At 43.1% G+C, this 18347-nt stretch overlaps 1 protein-coding gene across 5 annotated transcripts in view; it reads right to left on the reverse strand.

The window, feature by feature from the left end:
* The window catches only part of TRAPPC9 (trafficking protein particle complex subunit 9), an 826451-nt gene that overhangs the window by 615964 nt on the left and 192140 nt on the right, over positions 1–18347 (reverse strand). For all 5 annotated transcript variants that reach the window (XM_090040707.1, XM_090040706.1, XM_090040705.1 and 2 more), the window contains one exon: positions 1832–1956. In XM_090040707.1, the coding sequence (XP_089896833.1) occupies positions 1832–1956 (125 nt within the window). The remainder of the gene's footprint in view (positions 1–1831; positions 1957–18347) is intronic.

An 18347-nucleotide genomic window follows, 5' to 3' on the forward strand; every position in this document is an offset into this window, starting at 1 on the left:
AAGACAGCTTTACAAATTAACAACTTTACTGAGGAAATGGATTTTTAGTAGTTCTGAAAAGGAAAAAGTAAGTTCAGATGTGAAGCAAGGTTAAGAGTGAAATGAAGCATCCAAAATTTGTAATTCTGCATTATAATTATTATATATTTTACATGGAAAAACATTCCTAAACGTTTAAAAATATAAAATGGGCTAACATTTGGTAGTACGGTCTACTGTTGAACATAATTTTAGTTCTGATGTCTGGGATTTATCTTCACCAAGATAGAAAACAAACCAGATAACATTAATGTCGTTTTTAATTTTTCAAATATAACCCTAAGCTTAAATAACCTATTTAATACAAGACAGACCGAAGTGAGAATCATGCAGCTAACAGATCTACCAGTTTTCACAGCTTAGCAATAAGTTTTTAACCAAGGTATTTTAAAACAAGGTAAACCTAAGAACAGGGATCAGATCCAACCTGAGGATGTGGCCTTTCAGTGGCATTCAGCCACAAGGCACTTTGCTTGTCGGCACCTTCCCCATGCTGCCATGTGGAAAAGTGGTGACAGTGGCAGCTGGATAATAATGCTTACCCACGTGGCTCTCGCCTGAATCAAGTCATGGTGGCACGCACATTAAAAACGTTTCCAACTGGTGCCAAACAGAATCACATGCCATGCCATGCCACCAAAGTAATAAAAAGTGAGTGAGCAACTGATGGTTCAGAGCGATCACTGGAACTTACTCTGCAATTCAGGAAAAACAAGAGCAGACCAGCACAGAGCAGGAGTCAGCAACCTAACCAAAAGGCTGGATCCAGAGTGCCAAGAAATTTCATCTACATTGAGAAACCAGGAGGTCACCAGCAATTTAAAAGCTGGGGAAGCAGGAGAAGGGTCACAAGCATGGTGGCATGTTTCAGTGGCTAGGGGAAGTGGCAATGACCAGTTCACAGTCAGAGACCAACCTTTGGATTGAGGGACTGCACAGCTTTATTTCAAGACAGCCTGCCTGCCACTCCTAAAAGGCTGCTGGTATAGAGCATGAAGTGCTCCATTTTAGACATCAAAGTTTTGGGTTGTTTTTTTTGCTTTTTTGTTTGTTTGTTTGCTTTTGTTGTTGTTGTTTTGGGGGGGGGGGTGTTAAGTACCAGTTCTCTTCCCCAACCTAAATAATACAAGTTCTTCCAGCCTCTTCTCATATCATGTTTTCTATACCTTTAATAATTTTCATTTTGCTCTCCTCCAGACTCCTCCCCATTTGTCCACGTCTTGCTTGAAGTACAGTGCCCAAACCTGGACACCGTACACCAGGCAAGGCCTCAGTGTTGAATAGAATTAATCTCTCACTGTGAAACTTTTGTTAATAGGTTAAGACTAGTTTTGGTTTGTGTGTGGAGGGGGAGAAGGGGGGTTGAGTTGTTTTTGTTTTTTTTAAATCAGCACTGTTACGTTGTGGACCAACATTTTAACCTCAGTCCTAAAGTTCATATCATGTAGAGTATGAGCTCTCTTAATAAATAAGTACATTTCATCAGTGAGAACCCACAACTAAAATGAGCTCTTTACATCCACTTTATCACAAGCCTCAGTTAAAGAAGCTAGGCAAGAACAGGCATCTTTATCAGCACAGTCCACTTGACAGCAGCCCTTTAAGTTGTGTCGTGTGTGTGTGTGCGCACCAAGTCCAAAGATACAGAAGAACAAACCCCTCTTCAAACTACTAAAAGGTAGCAGGTGAACCAGAGAGAGGGAAAACTTTAAAGGAAGGGGAATTTTTTTCAGGTATCTTTAGAACAAAGCAAAGGCTGAATCCTTCACCTATTTTGATGCCACAAACTTACCTTGACGTGGCTGAAGTCACCAGCTTTGCCGCTTTCAGGAGGATTGATAGGCTTACTCTCTACTCGCGGTTTGCCAATCTGTCGAAAAGGGCTGGAAAGCGGAAGTCCGCTAACACTGATCCCATCTAAGAAAAAATTGAAAGACAGAATTATTTTTTTCTATCAAGTTTCAAGCAGTGTTCCAGACTGCCTTGACTTAAAATAGCTGTTATATTTTATTAAATGGACAGAAAACTCAGAATCAAATTCTTGGGGGTTTTTTTACATTGAAAAGAATGGGCTTCAAAAGGAAGATATGTTCATTTTGGTCCTGATCTAAAGGCTAATAAACTCAGTGGAAAGATACCCACTGAATTCAGCAGAGCTTTCTAAGTAAACCAGCATGCCACAAAACAGGGAGATATGCAAGAAAGAACAGTGTGGCACAAAGGCACAAAAGAAGGGTCACACTGTTTCCCAAATATACAGTTATACTAGTGCTTATTAAAACATGAGTGGCAAAAGATAGCATTTCAAATTTTGCTATTATAAGGAACAAAAGGCAACTACTTCAGTCCTGTAGCACAGAGATATCAAACATACAGCCCGTGGGCTGGACCTGACCCCACATTCCCATTCCATCCAGCTTACTGGTATTTTGGCAGGCTACTGGAAGTTGGGGGTAAGGCTAGTGGGGTCTGTCCTGCCACAGACTTTGTGGTACCTTGACTCTAACTGACATACCACTTCCAGCAACGTGGCTCTTAGCCAGAGCTATCCCTTGGGTAAGGTGAATTGGTGCTACTGCCCCAGGAGCCAGGCCTGCCTGGAGCTGGCAGCTCAGCCCCGCGCCACAGAAGCAGCATCCAGATGCTCGCCACCCCCACCCCCGCCACGCACCGCCAACTTCGTGTCCGCTGAAGAGCACCTCATCTGGAGCACATGGGATCTGCTTGGCCCCAGGCACCAAATTTCATTGCTATGGCACTGCCGTGCCCTGCCCCTGCAAGGGGTCCCCATGGCCCCACACAGTGTTAAAGGGGCACCGCACAGGCTGGTCTGCCCCAGGCCCTGAACCCCCCTAGGGTTGGCTCTGCTCTTAGCAGCAAGTAGGGTGGCAAGCAAGGCAGAAAAAGAGGCCCATGCAGAACTGCCCTGCCAACTACTGACCCCCAGTACTACCACCAGACCCACCACAGCTGCCACCGGCTCAATGGATTTGGCTCAGGGAGAGTCTGACACGCCAGCTCCAGCAGAACTTCTAAGGAATTCTTTTTCATAACAATTTTAACAGAAAACACAAAATTATGGTGTGATGTTTTCTACAGACTGCACATAATAAAATGTGCAAGTATGGTGGCAATTTCAAAATATGAACATTTGTACAGTAATAAAATTGCAAAATGAAAACCTAAAATTGTGGACTGCAGTGGTTTTCTCAATACTGAACAAGATGTACACATTTCCAGAAGAAAATTCTCATCTTGTTACTCTACTACTGGTTGCCATTAGCTAGCAGGGGTTGCATCTACACAAGACACTTTACTGTGCAATAATCTAATGTGCAGTGAAGCATCACCATCTACACATGCACAGCAAGCACTACACAGTACATTAATCCAAATCAGCACTTTAAACTAATGTGCTGAAGCACACGTGTAGAAACCGACTGGGAGCAAGTTGCTCCCAGTCAGCCTAGGCAGCAGGGGACCACAAGGGGTAGGGAGAGCTACTGCAGCTTGGCAGAAAGCTGCCTGCCCGTCACAGGGAGACTGGGACCCATCCTGATGCCCACATGGTTTGGAGAGCTGTCTTAGCTTCTCAGCACCTGCCTGCCAACCACCTGGAGATTGGAACCCATCCTGACAGCTCTCCCTCAACCCACTGGTCATTGGGGCTAGCCCTGTGCCCCCTGCCAGCACAGGGCTGGCACCTGGGGGAAGCCCAGAGGGCAGAACAGGGCAGGAGCAGTCCTAGACTAAACTGCTCCCAATGGATGCACACTCAGATGCATGCTGGGGTGCAGTTTAATGCGCCTGAATTTTCTGAACAGAGAATTCAAGCATATTAATTGCACATGTAGATGCACACATATATAAACAAATCAGTACAAATAAATCAAGTTATGCGAGCACATTACTTTTTTCTGCAAAGAAACTCATATATCTTATTGTAAGGAAAGACAAAATTCCCAATCATTTCAATAGAATTAAAAACCTTACTACAATTCAAGACCACACATTATGCATACATCACTAGAACATTTAGGAAATATTATCATTTTAAAAGATTTTTAAAGTCAAGAGGGCAGGAAATTTCAAATGATTAATGTAAAGTTAGAATTCAAAACTCACTGTGCAGTTTTTCTGCATAACCACCAGTAACGCAGAAGTATGGAGCGTTCTTAGAAAGTTTAGCTAAATTGTGAGAGAGAGAGTGCGCGACAGACACAGAGACAGCGAGAGAGATGTGGATAAGAAAGAAAAAAAGGAAGTATCCTGCTGCTAATGGATCCCCCAAAAGATCCACCTTTCTTATCCACAAAAAAAAGTGCTCTGATCCACTTCTGAAGGCTTCAGTGAAACAAAGCCATCTAAACAAAGCCAATGAGGAATCTTTGATTAAAATATTAAGATTGTGTTTACCAGCCATTCTAAATGACGAATGCGAGTGGGAAGGAACTTGGGAAGGGTAACTCTTCAGACAACATCTGTGGGATCACTGTGCCTATCAAGTCTAGGGTTACCATAGGTCCAGATTTTCCCAGACACGTCCTCTTCTTGGGTAATCCCATCTCCACCAAGGCAGCCTTTTTAAAATGTCGGCAAATATCCAGGATTTTGCTCTGCCTTTGCTTTCCTACCACTTCCCAACTTGCCCCAGCTAGGAGCTGCCTGGAGCTGGGGGGAAAAGGGGAAGGGTGACTGGAGGGCAGGGGCAGCACATGCTCGTGCGTGGCCCCAGCAGCTGCAGGCAAGAAAGGCTGTTGGGGGCGAGACAGGGTGGGATGGGTGTGGGCATGTGTGCCTGCCCACACTGGGGCTGCAGCAGGGCAGGGGAGGTGCCTGTCCCTCCAGCGGTGGGGGGGGGGGGGGGGGGGGGGGGCGGCGGTTCTTCAGGGGCAGCAGGGAGCTGTGTGGGTAGCAGGGGGCTGCAGGTCAGGAATGAGGGGTACCTGCAGGGGTGAGGGGTGGGGGCTGTGGCACACCAGAGAGACAGGGGACCATGGGCTGGGAGCTTGGGGCACAGGTGGGGCCAGGGGGCTGCAGGTTGGGAGTGAGACATATCACAGCAGGGATGGGGGGGCTTCAGGTTGGGAGTGAGGGGTACCAGCATGGTCTGTGGGGCAGGAGTCAGGGGCAGCAGCAGGGCTGGGGGGCCTGTGGCTTGGGAGTAAGGGGCAGGGGCAGGGGCAGGGCACAGGCATATCACTGCTCCCCCCCCAATCATATGATCCCTCCCCACCCACAGGTATCTTCTTTTTTGGAACTGGAAATACGGGACCCCTAATCAAGACGCTTGCCTCAACACTGAAGGATTTCCCCAGACCCACAGCCGAGGAGAAGCAGGCTGAGAGCTGTCTGTGGCAGAGACAGACTTGTCCCGTAAGACTATGCTTATCCTTGACAATTAATCTCAGTTTTGTCCATTAATCAGTGAACTTTTCACATCAGCTGGAATGACCCAAGGGTCTGTTTAAATTCTGTCTCACCCTTCGCACCTCACCTTGCTCAAAATTTGTTACCAGTACGACTCTTATGATTTTCAACATTTCTATTTTGATAGCTTTAAGAAAAAGACTGACCATATTTATGCACATGATCCTTTCCTTACAGCTACCAACAGAGACGAAATGAAGAGACACATTCACTCCGTGCCATTTTGATATCTCCTCTCTTAAAGAAAACCCCAGTCAAAATATCAAATCAGTTCCACAGGTAAAATTAAGATATGGGTGTGTGCCCCAAGAGCTGTGGTGAAAAGAAAACCACCATGTGCAACCTGCGTGCCCTATTTAGGTTCTAGCTGACAGGCAAATTGATGCAGGGGTAGGAGTCTATGACTATTTTTATTGCCTACCTTTATCAACACATCCTTCCTTCCACAATACACCTAGAATTCAGACCCGTCTACTCTGTCTAGATAGGCATTATGGTTGTTTGTGACCTCATTTTTTCTGGTCTTGAGGACTGCTCATTCCATGCTTTTAAAATATGAAAATGTGCACCATAACATACACGTGTGTATACGCACACACCTGCCACATATAACAGTGGGTCTGACATTTTAGTACACTTCTCCTTGAGAAAGCTTAACACATTTCACCAGGTCTCCATAAACAAAAGGTTGGATAGTTATTCTCAGGACTTCAAGCAGCCTCGCATTATTAAAAGAACCTTTTAAATAATAAAGCCAATAATGAAAGCATTTTTGTATGGAACATACATCTGATTTACTGATCACCCAAAAAAATACATCTCTTCTGTCTTGGGGGATGTACCAAGAAGGACTGAAATTTCAGGACAGGATTGAGAAGATGCCTGTTTACAGGTTCTCAGATGTTATTAAATCACTTGCACCCAAGACGACTGGCCGCTGACAGCCGTACAAGAGCTAAAAGCCGTGAGTAAGAGTTACTGGAATTACAGAACTCTGTTTTAGCAAAATTTATCACAATTCTTGCTATCTGAAGGAATGGCAAAGACATACTTTACCACTTAAGTCCGAGTATGGTTTCATCTGCAAAAGCGTAACTATGATCAAACACATAGTTCATAAAATTTATTTCAAGCATTCTTAATTTGAAATAGCTTTGATTCACCTCTCCAATCTACCAATTGCTCTGGTCTTCAGAGCCTATTGTGACATTCATTCCAGTGTACTGGAAAGTCTCAGCCAAGAGTGCTCAGTGAAGAACTGCATTAAAGAAGTTCAGTGGACTCGCAACTAGATACCATACTTTGAAACAATGTTTGGAAGTCTTATCCTAATATTAAATCCTATGACATATGAGCACTAAGCTAATGTGTCTGTAAAAAAAAGTCTGACCTATATGTGGTATTAACAGTTGTGGAAAACTGTTATTAACAGACTAAGAATACAAAATATCTCCACTTAGATTATACCAGATCAAAATTCCACTATTTAAATTCAAATTACTTGTGCAATTCAAAAGAAAAAAATGCAGTCAATAACAAATAAAAGACATGTAAAGGAATTACGTATTTTGTTAACTAAACTAGCATATATTACAAGAAGCAACTAAAATTTTCTTCCCCTACTCCCCAGTATCCACTCACCAGACAGAACGTACTGCTACTTAATTATTACTTTGTAAAATAAAAACATGCTTCTTCTGAAAAAGAATATTTGCTTAAATCATACAGCAGTAGCACAAGTACACAGACCTATACTTTTCTCCTCACATTCAACTTTCGGTTATGAGAAAAAAAAAAAAATCAGCATATATTTCTTCCCAGGTTTAGTCCCCAAGGAGGATTCAAAATGACTTCCCCCATCACTGACTGGCCTAGAGAGGGCAACACTAAGAAGGAAGACCTCCCTCTGCTCCCTAGGGAGCTTATATCCCAATCAGGTGATGATCCAGTCTTCTTCTTCCACTCATTTGTTGGGTGCAAAGGCGGGGGGAAAGAGTTCTGTACCCTGGCAGCATGAAGACTGTTCCCATCTCTATTCTCACTCCATTATTCAACACAGGCTTTAAGGCTGTAGAGTAATACCATTAAAGGTAAATAATCAGCATGAATTGCCAAGTTATTCCATATTTCCCCAAATTCTTTTGATTGAGGAACAAGACACTACCATGAAGGTTTTCAGTGGCCACATTGCATCGGAAACCCACTAGCCAGCACAGCTACTTTCACCCATCAGCTTTCATCCCAAGCACACCACTAGATCCAGCACCTACAGTCAAGCTCTACATTATAACCACACCTGCCCTGAGCCCACCCCCCACTGTAGGGCTGAACACCTGAAGGTTCTGGAGCAGAAATGCCTACAATCACAATACAACCCTAAAACTACAGATCAACAAAGCCAGACTCGGCCCTCGCACCAAACTGCCACAATACCAACCCTGGGCCAAGAACAATGGACGCTCTCTGGTTTTCACCTACAGCTAGGCTGGCCATATTATTTTCAAGGAAACCTGGGACACTGTGCCCCCACCTCTCAGTCAGCGGTGTTCCTGCCCTCCCACCAGCCTCCTCCTCACTTCTGTGACTTTTCACCAACCAGTAGGACTGGCCTTATGAAATCCAGGACTGTCCCGGACAAACCGGGATGTATGCTCGCCCTACCTACAGCCCCTAGCTTGAAGACCAAAGACACATCATTAATGATGTCCAGCCACTCCTGAAAAAGGATGACCATCTCAAGGTAGACTTGAGGGGTGGGGGGGTGGAAGGGAAGCAAACCTGTCCTGACTTACAGACAGTCCGCACAACCTCAAATGGCATCTCAAACAGGCTAATGAACTCCCATCCTCGCTGAAGCTCCAAGCCTTGCAACCGACCCAAATGCCTGCTGTGTCCCTCATTAACACAACCCCACATCATCATTGGACCGAATAAGAAGTACTACATTCACAGTTCATTCACCTGCAACTCTGCCAATGTTATATCTCCCATCACCTGCTTACAATGCCTCTCTGCTACATACACTGGACACAGAGGGGAATCTCTACCTGTAGGAATGAGCAAACACCAAACGGCTGCAGAAAGACACAAAAGCTTGTGGCAAAACTGTTCAACCTCCCTGGACACTCCCCATTGCTAGCCTCAGGTTGGCTATTTTCAGGCATAAATAAATAAATAAATAAATAAATAAATAAAAAATAAATAAAATCCCTTTAAAACTCAGTTTGAAACAGACAATGTGGATTTCATAGATTTCATAGACATTATGGCTGGAAGGGACCTCGAAAGATCATTGAGTCCAGCCCCCCACCCAAAGGGCAGGAAGTCAGCTGGGGTCATAGAAGCCCAGCAACATAAGCATCCAATTTACTCTTGAAGGTGTTCAATGTAGGTGCTTGAACCACCTCCAATGGCAGGCTGTTCCAGACCTTGGGTGCTTGGACAGTAAAGAAATTCTTCCTTATGTCCAGTCTGAAACGGTCTTGCAGGAGTGTGTGACCCTTTGACCTCGTCATCCCTTGGGGCGCTCTGGTGAACAAATGTTCCCCCAGGTACTGGTGGTAACCCCTGAAAAACTTACAGGTGGCCATCAGATCACCTCGAGCCTGTGCTTTTGCAGGCTAAAGAGCCCCATGGCTCCTGTCATCGTAAGGTCTGTTTTCCTGACCTCTGATCATGCGCGTGGCTCTTCTCTGGACTCTCTCAAGCTTCTCCACATCCTTTTTGAATTGTGGAGCCCAAAACTGGACGCAGTGGAACAAGAAATTAATCAGAAACTGGACTGTATTAAACATGGTTTAAACAAGGAGTATTCATTCTGATCTCATTACCTGAATTAGCTTTTGTGACCCTGCTCTGTTCCTATGCATTTACTGCTTGTTTGCTTTTCTCTCCTAATGCTGTCCCCTTCCCCCACCTCCTCGTCCTCTCTTGCCCCCGTCTTTCAAATTCTAATTTCTCTCTCCTCTTATATTCTGCTTTTTGTATGCCCTTTCATAGCATCTGATCAACTCAACTTGGAGTCAGGAAGGTTTGTGATCATATATAAATAATCTCAGATTATTTTCAAGTTTGCTATAACTATTATTTCACAAAATCTAAACTTCCACCATTAATTGAAATCATTCACACACACACAGAGTTAGTCTGTAAAGGTACAGATCTTCCCTCCCTTACAGAAACTACAATCACTGCTAGAGACTGGGAAATAATTTTTCCTGCACATGAAGCCAGCCAAATGCACAGGTTAGAGCAGCACTTGTCTCCTCCCAAGTACTTCATACGGGTAAGAGAACCAACTGCCAGTTCCATTCAACACAAGATATCCATATTCTGTATTAATCACCAGGTCTGATTTAGATGGATGCATGTTTGCCCCATGAGGGCAGTAAGAATGAAGCTCATCTACCTTTGACTGCTGTGCCTGCCTAGTACATCAGTTATTTTTGTCAAGTTTATTGGCTAGCGTATTAAAATATAAAATAACTGAAACTGGTATCCAACAGAAGCCATTAGTAAATACTTTATGATTCAATTACTGGAAGATGGGTGGAAAGGCGCTGTGCAACTAACCAGAGGGTAGAAGTTAGTTTATAAGCAGGAACCATTTCAGTCTCGCTGCACATTCATGCATCACTGAACATTTCTGTATGCCTGAAAAGCTTCCTATGAAATTCTGAAAAACCTTCATAACTTTAACCACTGCTTGAAAAGATCATCCTCTGTGATGATACTAAGGGTATGGCCAGACATAATATCTGAAGCACTCTAAGTGCCATTAAAGCTCTCCAGAAAGCCAGGGCACAGATGTACAGTTAATAAAGAATTTCAGAGTGCTGCTGCACTTCAAAAGTGACCCTGAAAAAAAAAGAACAAACTTGAAGTGCTTCATTGTGAAGCACATGACACCCTCCAGCAGAGCATTATAGGGTGTTAGTCAGTCCTCTAGCAACCAACAATGTTCTGCTTCCCCTTACACTCCCTTACCCTCTAGCTGCTCCAAAGAGCGGTCTCGGACTTGCACAGAATTCAACTTCCTTTTATTTATTTATCCATCTGTTCAGTCCTTCCAAAAAAAGGCAAAGGACAGCCTACAATAAAAAAAAAAAAAGTCCTAAAACCAAATAATATAAATAATAATTCCCCAGGAAACACCCAAACTCTTCATCCTGCCTGCTAAAAGCTTGCCCAAATAAAAAGGTTTTAAATCACTTCCAAAAGATCTCCAGGCTCTGGCTTGGGTGGGCCTCAAAGGGGAAGGAGTTTCAGAGCTGAGGAGCAACTACCAAGAATAATCTCTCTTGCTTTTTTGCTGAGAGAACTAGGAGCACGGATGGTACTTGCAGGAAGCTGCTCTTGGCTGACCTTAGGGGCTGTGAAGTAACATAACAGAAGAGACAGTCCACTTAGGTATGCAGGGCCCAAGTTCCAGGAGTCAACGGACTTGGCTGGCATGTGACCTCACCTATATACAGCCAGCCATGCTCATATTGCTGGACACCCATCCCAGGGACTTTCCTCCTCTTGTAACAGAACAGCATTAAGAATCCCTTAGAGCCTGTCAACAGCAGCCTGCACCCAGAGTGGTCACCACTAATAATCCTCTGACATGTCCATGAGACAGTCAATCAACTGGAGTCAGGCCAGGTAATGGACCTCTGTCACCTGGAGTGGACAAGAACCCCCAGGACATCTGTGAGTGCATCATCTCCTAACTGGCTGCTCAGTGACACAGCTGGGACTAGCCCCAGTGCCATGCCACGGCCAGGATGCTGAATGCACAGTCAAAGGCAGCCATGATACCAACCAAGTCTCAGGCACTCTGGGGGTGACTTGTGCGCAATACGAGGAGCTGTGGCAGATTCTGGCAAAGGATAACTGAAAAGAACCTGCTCCATTACACCAATTCCAGGGTCAGCCTTGAAGCCTCTGAGGATGCATAGGGATTTGACTGAGAGAAGCAGGAGAATCCTACAATCCTGCCTCCCCAATGCTCCTCAGCAAGACCGAGAAGCAGGCACAGGAGGATCATGACGACTTTGAGGAGTCCCTCGTGTTTGGAAGCACTCGTCAGGAATGCAGGTTGTTGGTAAGCCCATCACCTCCAATGACACTGATGTCAACCAAGCCATCTCATCCCAGCTGACTGACCCCTCAACTTCATGCTAGACCAGCTTATCAGTACCCCATCCTACCATTCCCTTGTCTTCATAGCCAACTGCCTCCTCCACATTCCTCCCAACTGACCCCGCAGCCACTATCAACATGCAACCTCAAATAGCTGCCCACGACAAGCCTGACATCTTCCTCTCTTAGGCTAAGGCTTTGGGAGACACAAACACTACAGATGGCCAGTCAACCACCTGGTAAGCCTCAGCAATCCACCAGTGACAGTCCTGGTGTCTTTCCACCCCAGTACCAGAGAGGCCACTAGCATCAGTGCAATGCTCCGGTCCGGTGTTGGAGCCTGCAATGCCTGTATGCAGCTGTTACCAGGGGGATTAACACCTCCCCCCAGCCATTACAGTAATGAGTTGTGCTCAAAGCAGAAACAATTAAACAGTGTTTGGGCGTGCAAAACAAGGAACTCTGCCAAGTTCTGCTTCCTTTTCCAGAGTATTTGCAAACTTAAGTGACAGTGGTGAAGTAATTCATTAATGGGCAGCTTAGCACTTTGCTGTACCACTCTCCATAGGAGTTAACGTCACTCTCAGGCAGGGGAAAAGATGCAACTCCTCCCCCTGTCCCATTTCTCACCCTTCTTCAGCTCTTGTCTAGAGAAAGCTAACACAAGCACCGTCCCACCGTCTTTCCACTGCTATCGATTGCCATCTACTGGGTTAAGTAGCCCCCCACTGATGAAGGTTCGTGTAAGAGTTTTCATTGATTTATTATACCAGACCAATAGATGCCAATGCAGGGTTGTTTCTCAAGAACAAGTTCTTCCCTACTTACAAGTTGCATATCATTTTTATGTAAACTGGAATGCAAAACTTCCCTGAAAGGAACTGACATGGGATAGTAGAAAAAAAAATTTAAAAAAATAAAAGTAGGTGCATACTTGAAGTCTGACATGAATGTAATGCATGTCCTAGATGCCAACACATGCTGATGAAACTTCACTTCTACTAATCACACGTTTCCTAGATAAAACTAGCACAGGTACAATAAGACAAGTTAAAATCACTTTGCTGCGCAGCCAACACAAGCCTGAGCTTTGTATATCCTGTATTTTAATATTCATGAACCCGTTTATAAGCTCCCAGCCAAATTCAGATATTGTACTTAGCACTGCAAATTCTAAGTCATTACATAGGTCTTAAGTCGGCATTTGTATTTCCTCCTCATCAGTTCTTTAATCAAGCCAGGTAGCATGAACACAATGGCTATACCCAAAAGCCAAGAAACAAAATGAAATTTGAAAATCTCTCTCCTCTTTGAAGTGTTCACACTAGTGAGCCTATGCATATTAGCTTCAGTATTCGATTTATTTGAAGCAGAGAAACCACAAGGAACAGACAATGAAAGAAAAGATTATAGACCAAAAGAAAAGATTGCAAAAATGTTGACAAAAATTATTTAAGAGATGAGGGAGAGAAGCCAGGCTAGAAAAAGGATATGCAAAAGGAGAGACAGAAAAAGGAAGTACACAACTGCAAACTCTGCAACAATCTCTAAAACCCTGGCTCCATCACTGCTATCACCTTATGCCCATAATGGTCATCTTCCATCTTCTCTACTTTGAGCTCCCCTTGCTGTATTTATCACCAATTGTTCAAGGTACTACCTAGTTATGAAGCACAGCTGTTTGTACAGAAAAATTTAACAACTCATTAGAAGTCAATTGTGACCCAGAGAATACCCTGATCTTCCCTTTGTTCCCTCTCAAAATAAAACCAAAAAACTAACCACAAAAAAGTTAACATTTCTTTTCTGTAGCTCAAACCACTATTGACATCTTTCCAGTGATTTCCTCTTCTCTTCTGGTATCAAGTTCTTTAATTTCCATGTTTTCCCTCATTCTGGAACCTTGCATCTTTGCCCTTGTTATATCCCGTTTCACTCATGCTGCTTACCTCGCTTCCCATGCCGACCCACCCCCAAAACTTCCTGTGCGTTATGTCACATTTAATATTTCTTTCAAATACAGTTCATTTGGTCTTCATTCAACTGCCTCTTCAAACACAGTGTCACCAGTTTCACAATGCTAACAGGAAGTTCTATAATGAATGAAAAAATCATTGTCATCTTCTAACCCTTCTGACCTTTGTGTGATCCTCCATGCATAATTTTCTAACCTCTGGGTTATGGAAAGATTGACAGATCCATGTCCAGATGGAGTTACATTTTCTGTTGTCCCAGGCCAGAATAGATAATGATGTTCCAAGTCAACCTAGGAATAAAGCTGGGGATTGCATGAAGCTAATCCCATCCATGACTTCCAGGAAACATAGGAGATCAAAAATTGACTTGTAGCTGATATTAAAACGTAAGACAGTTGTAGAAGAAAAGAAAGGTAGGAAAATGATGCAATATATCAAGTTGCCCTGTGGATTTCAATTGCTGACATTCAGCAAGTTAGAAACACAAATTTCATACACCATATTTCACTAAATGGTGTATTTGAACAGACTTTCCCTGCTAAATTCCCCATTTAAACGTTTTCTTCATTATTTTCTGTTTCCATCTCTGCCTTGGCCTTCCTAATAGCCCTCCTACACTCACAGGCCAAGGAGGAGTACTCCTCCTTGGTGATAGCTCCTCCCTTCCACTGGTTGTATGCCCCACCTTTAGTCCTCAGGAATTGCTGAATCCCCTTGCTGAGCCAAGGGGTTTCTGAGCACTCTTACCCCCCTTGCTTCTCTCAGGGACTGTGATCCTTTGGGCCAGGAGGATCGCCCCCGTAAGGTACAACCATCCCTCATGGACTCCCATCTCCTCTACCTTCTGGGCCCCCAGTGCCTCCCCCACTATCTCCTTTTATGGAAAGCTTTACAAAAAAATGGCTGGAGAAAACATCCCACCTAGTAGACTTCCAAACACAGTTTAGAAACTAATACTGAAAGCTTTGCTTGCAACTTCATCTACAGTGGGCAATATAATAGTGTGTTTTAAAATGCACAGGCTGCAACTAAGAGGAAACGTAACGACTCGCAGCTCTTGGATAGCACTAGTTTCTAAAAGAAAACACAAAGCTTCTAAACACTTCCAGACCATCTCAGCACAGCGTGCTAAAGTCAATTAGATTTTAAAGTGAAGCAAAAAGGAGCCACAAGCTTGATTTCTAAAGACTTGAGACAAGAAATGTTATTGGTCAGCAACCTTTTTAGGCTGGGCAGCATCATGATGCAGTTCAGAGGGGCAAACGCTAGGACCCAGTCACTGCCAGCACTTCCCATGTCAGCATGGGAAAGCGACAGGTGGTAGTATCAACTTCTTCAGAACTCGGCGGTCATCTCTCTCAAATGAATCAGCAGTACAATTTGAAGATAGTAAAATTTAGACTAAGCTCTGCTCCCCACCGTTATATTACACCAGCTTCTAAAACAGATCCATCTCCACAAAGGCGAAAGAGATTTAAAAATTGCATTAATTAATAATATAGAACATTTTGATACTTGTATCTAATAACAGACAAAAGTAAACTGGAATAGATTTAAACCACAAATATAAATATCCAATAAATCCTTCTGCTGTATTTCTATGAAAGGTTCCAACTCTTAGTTTATTTTGCCTTAATGTTAGTTGAGGTTACAAAGTGTTACTTACATACCCCTCATTCCCTCCCCACATCCCCATGCACCCTACACAATCCACTTTGCACCCCCATGGAAGTATAACTGCCTTACTCTCCTACCCAGAACTCTTATCTTCTACAAATCTACATCCCATATTTCCACGGCAATGGCACATGACCAATCATCTCTCCACAGTAACAGTATAAGACAACTTGTCACTTCTATCACAAGAGTAGAAACTCCCATTTTCTTATAGCACTGCACCAAATGATCTCAAATGGTTTGAAATTTGCTATAATTAATATTTCATGAAATCTAAACTTCCACCATAATTGAAAACCACGTTTCCATTAGCCAAGCCAATATATCCAACCAATTTATTGTCGAGAAACATTAATGGGTTTCAGGTTATTCTCCCCATCTCATTTAAAGAAGCAGGTTAATAACTGTACTGTAAAGGATGTTCTTCTCTGTCCTAGGGTGGGCAAACCCCTGAATACACTAGCTAGTCCAAGGAGTTCTCCATACTGAGAATATGTGGTATATATAAAGGATGTTGCGGGGGGAAGGGGATGGGAGAGTCCAGTGGACAATTATTTGAATCTACAGTCACACGTTTTGGCTTGTATAACATTGAGTGCTTTTCTGTGCCCAATAAAACTGGTCCTTGCAAATCTGTAAAAACCAAAGCAGCTAGTATGCCTAGGTGACAACTGTGTTTAGCTATTCTGCCAGAAGAATGACCCCTTGTGAAATGTTCAAAAAAACCCAAAACTATAGAGTGCTAAACTATCAGGAAAACCTGCAAGTGTCAAGATCCCACATCCAATATTTAGGGAATATACTTGCTCCTCAGAATACCAACAGAGCTTGACAAAGCAGAAGAAATACAGTAGTGGCCAATTCTAGGATTTGGATGAAGTACAAAGCTTTTGGGGTTTAGTTTCATATTATCTGTAGTGCATGCCCAGTTTCAGAGAGAGCGAGCTGAATTCCTCTAGTGGTTAGTGGACAGGGGGACAATTTTTCAGGACAGAAACCTAACAGAGGTATGGGCAAGATGATAGGAAGGGCTACCCAGAGATTAGAATTCTATTATTTTCTATGACTTGCTCCATTCAGTGAAAGGATAGGAGACTGCTCCATGAATTTAAATACCTTAACACTGTCTGGTTGTCAAGCATTACACACAATCTCAAGCATGCAATCTCTATATCTATTATGCATTCTCTAGTCATTTAACAAATTTAAATAAGCCACAGTGTTTCTTTTTACTTTTATGATGCAATTTAAATTTATACATGTATATAGGATTTCCATCTCCAACTTCCTTGAAACCCCTTTTGGCAGATGGAACAGTTAGAGATGAATGCTGGGCAGGCCTCCTGAGTAAATCTTCAACTTTAAGACGAAGCTTAATAACCTGTCACTTGAGCTTATACACCTTTCCTCCTACTTCTCTACCAGACAGATTAAATGTATTTACTACAAAATTTCCGCATAAAAGACTAATTAGGGTACAGCAAGTTTCTTGGGGAGAACAGACAAAGTGCTAATTTCCCTCTTCAAGAATCCATGTGCAGAACAGTATACTTGAAATACTGTAACTGAATACAAACCATTAAAACAACATTGTGTGTTAACAAAGATGAACAGATTCACAATAAAGTATAAGAAATTCTGACACGATAAATGAACAAACCTGGTCATTCCCTTAGAGAAAAATTTCACTAAAAGCATATTAGCAGTTTATCACCTCACATTTAAATTTAAAATAAATACTTTTATAAGATCTTTTGCATTACGCACTACCAAATTCCAGAAAAGGAAATTATCTCTTTATTTAAAATTAGTTTCTCCTAAATGAACCACAAGGCTTAATAGAGCAAAAAGTTTTGTCTTAATGGGTGTTATTGATAAATGATGGAATGACCAAAGTCATTAAGCTACTGCAATACTCGACTACACAAAGGAAGAGCAAAACCAGCTTTGTCAGCATTATGCTCAAAAGATTCCAGAGAATTTCACAAAGGGACTATTCTGATTGCAGAGGCGATATAGACCAAATACACAGAAATATGCATTGAATGTGCTATCAGGAAAAGAATATGGAGTGTATGACACTAAGCATTTAAACACTACTAATGGGACATTTCAACTACTCAGCTATAAACTAGTCAAATGTTTGACCAGAACACGGCATAGAAAAAGTAACCTCTAAAACATTTCCAGTGAACACATCTTGGAAAAAACAGCCCTGAAGCTCACATAAATGAGGCCATTCTGGGCTTAGCTTTAAGAAAGACATAAGAGTTGATAAGCTAGAAGCCCTATACCATAGTATGATTAAAAGCAGGGGCCACATGTGTATTAAGCAATTTATTAAGTATGCTACTCTGCAAGATTGTTCCAGTACAGATTTAAAAAAGGACACCAACAGTCTTTTTAGGTTTTGCAATAGGTTTTGCAAACCTGGGAACAGTCATGGGGACAATGCCCTTTTATACCATCAAGCTTGCCCAGTGTCTGGGGGTGTCCCAAAGAACGATGAGTTCCAAGAGGTTTTCCATCTCCAAACAGGCAGCTAGAGAGATTAAGTGGAACTATATACTGTACAAGAGATGGAGACATAACCCCTCCACTCTGCGGTACCATGCTCAGAAGCCAGTCCAGCCCACTGGGCAACACGGACTTTTAATGAGAACCTTTATAACCCACCAACCACTTTGAAACCCAAAATCATGACAAAAATAATCTAAACCCAAACCTGGATCTCCAGTTTGCAAGATAGAAAATGAAAACATTCCTACAACTGATTGACAATTTTACCTCATGGAGTCTTGCCCCCTTCCAGACTTCAGAAAAATATGGAGATCAGGCTACCCCCTAGCATCACAAGAGGCCCAGTTCACTCCATTCACATGGGGAATGGCAGAACTGTAAAAGAGCCCATAATGGATATTTGCCATCAACAAGCATGAACAGTCCCTTCTTTCCCTCATCCAGTGAGAGAGCCAGAGAGCTCAAGGCCACACTGCCCAACGATATGTAAGAGGAACTGAGCCCGACTTAACTCACCCCAGAAAATGAGTGTGGGGGACAAAGTTACCACCTTCCCCCTCACAGATGCTACAGGGCACT

This window comes from Crocodylus siamensis, chromosome 3, assembly GCF_052110815.1.
Source record: "Crocodylus siamensis isolate JL-2025a chromosome 3, ASM5211081v1, whole genome shotgun sequence".
NCBI classification, from domain to species: domain Eukaryota; kingdom Metazoa; phylum Chordata; order Crocodylia; family Crocodylidae; genus Crocodylus; species Crocodylus siamensis.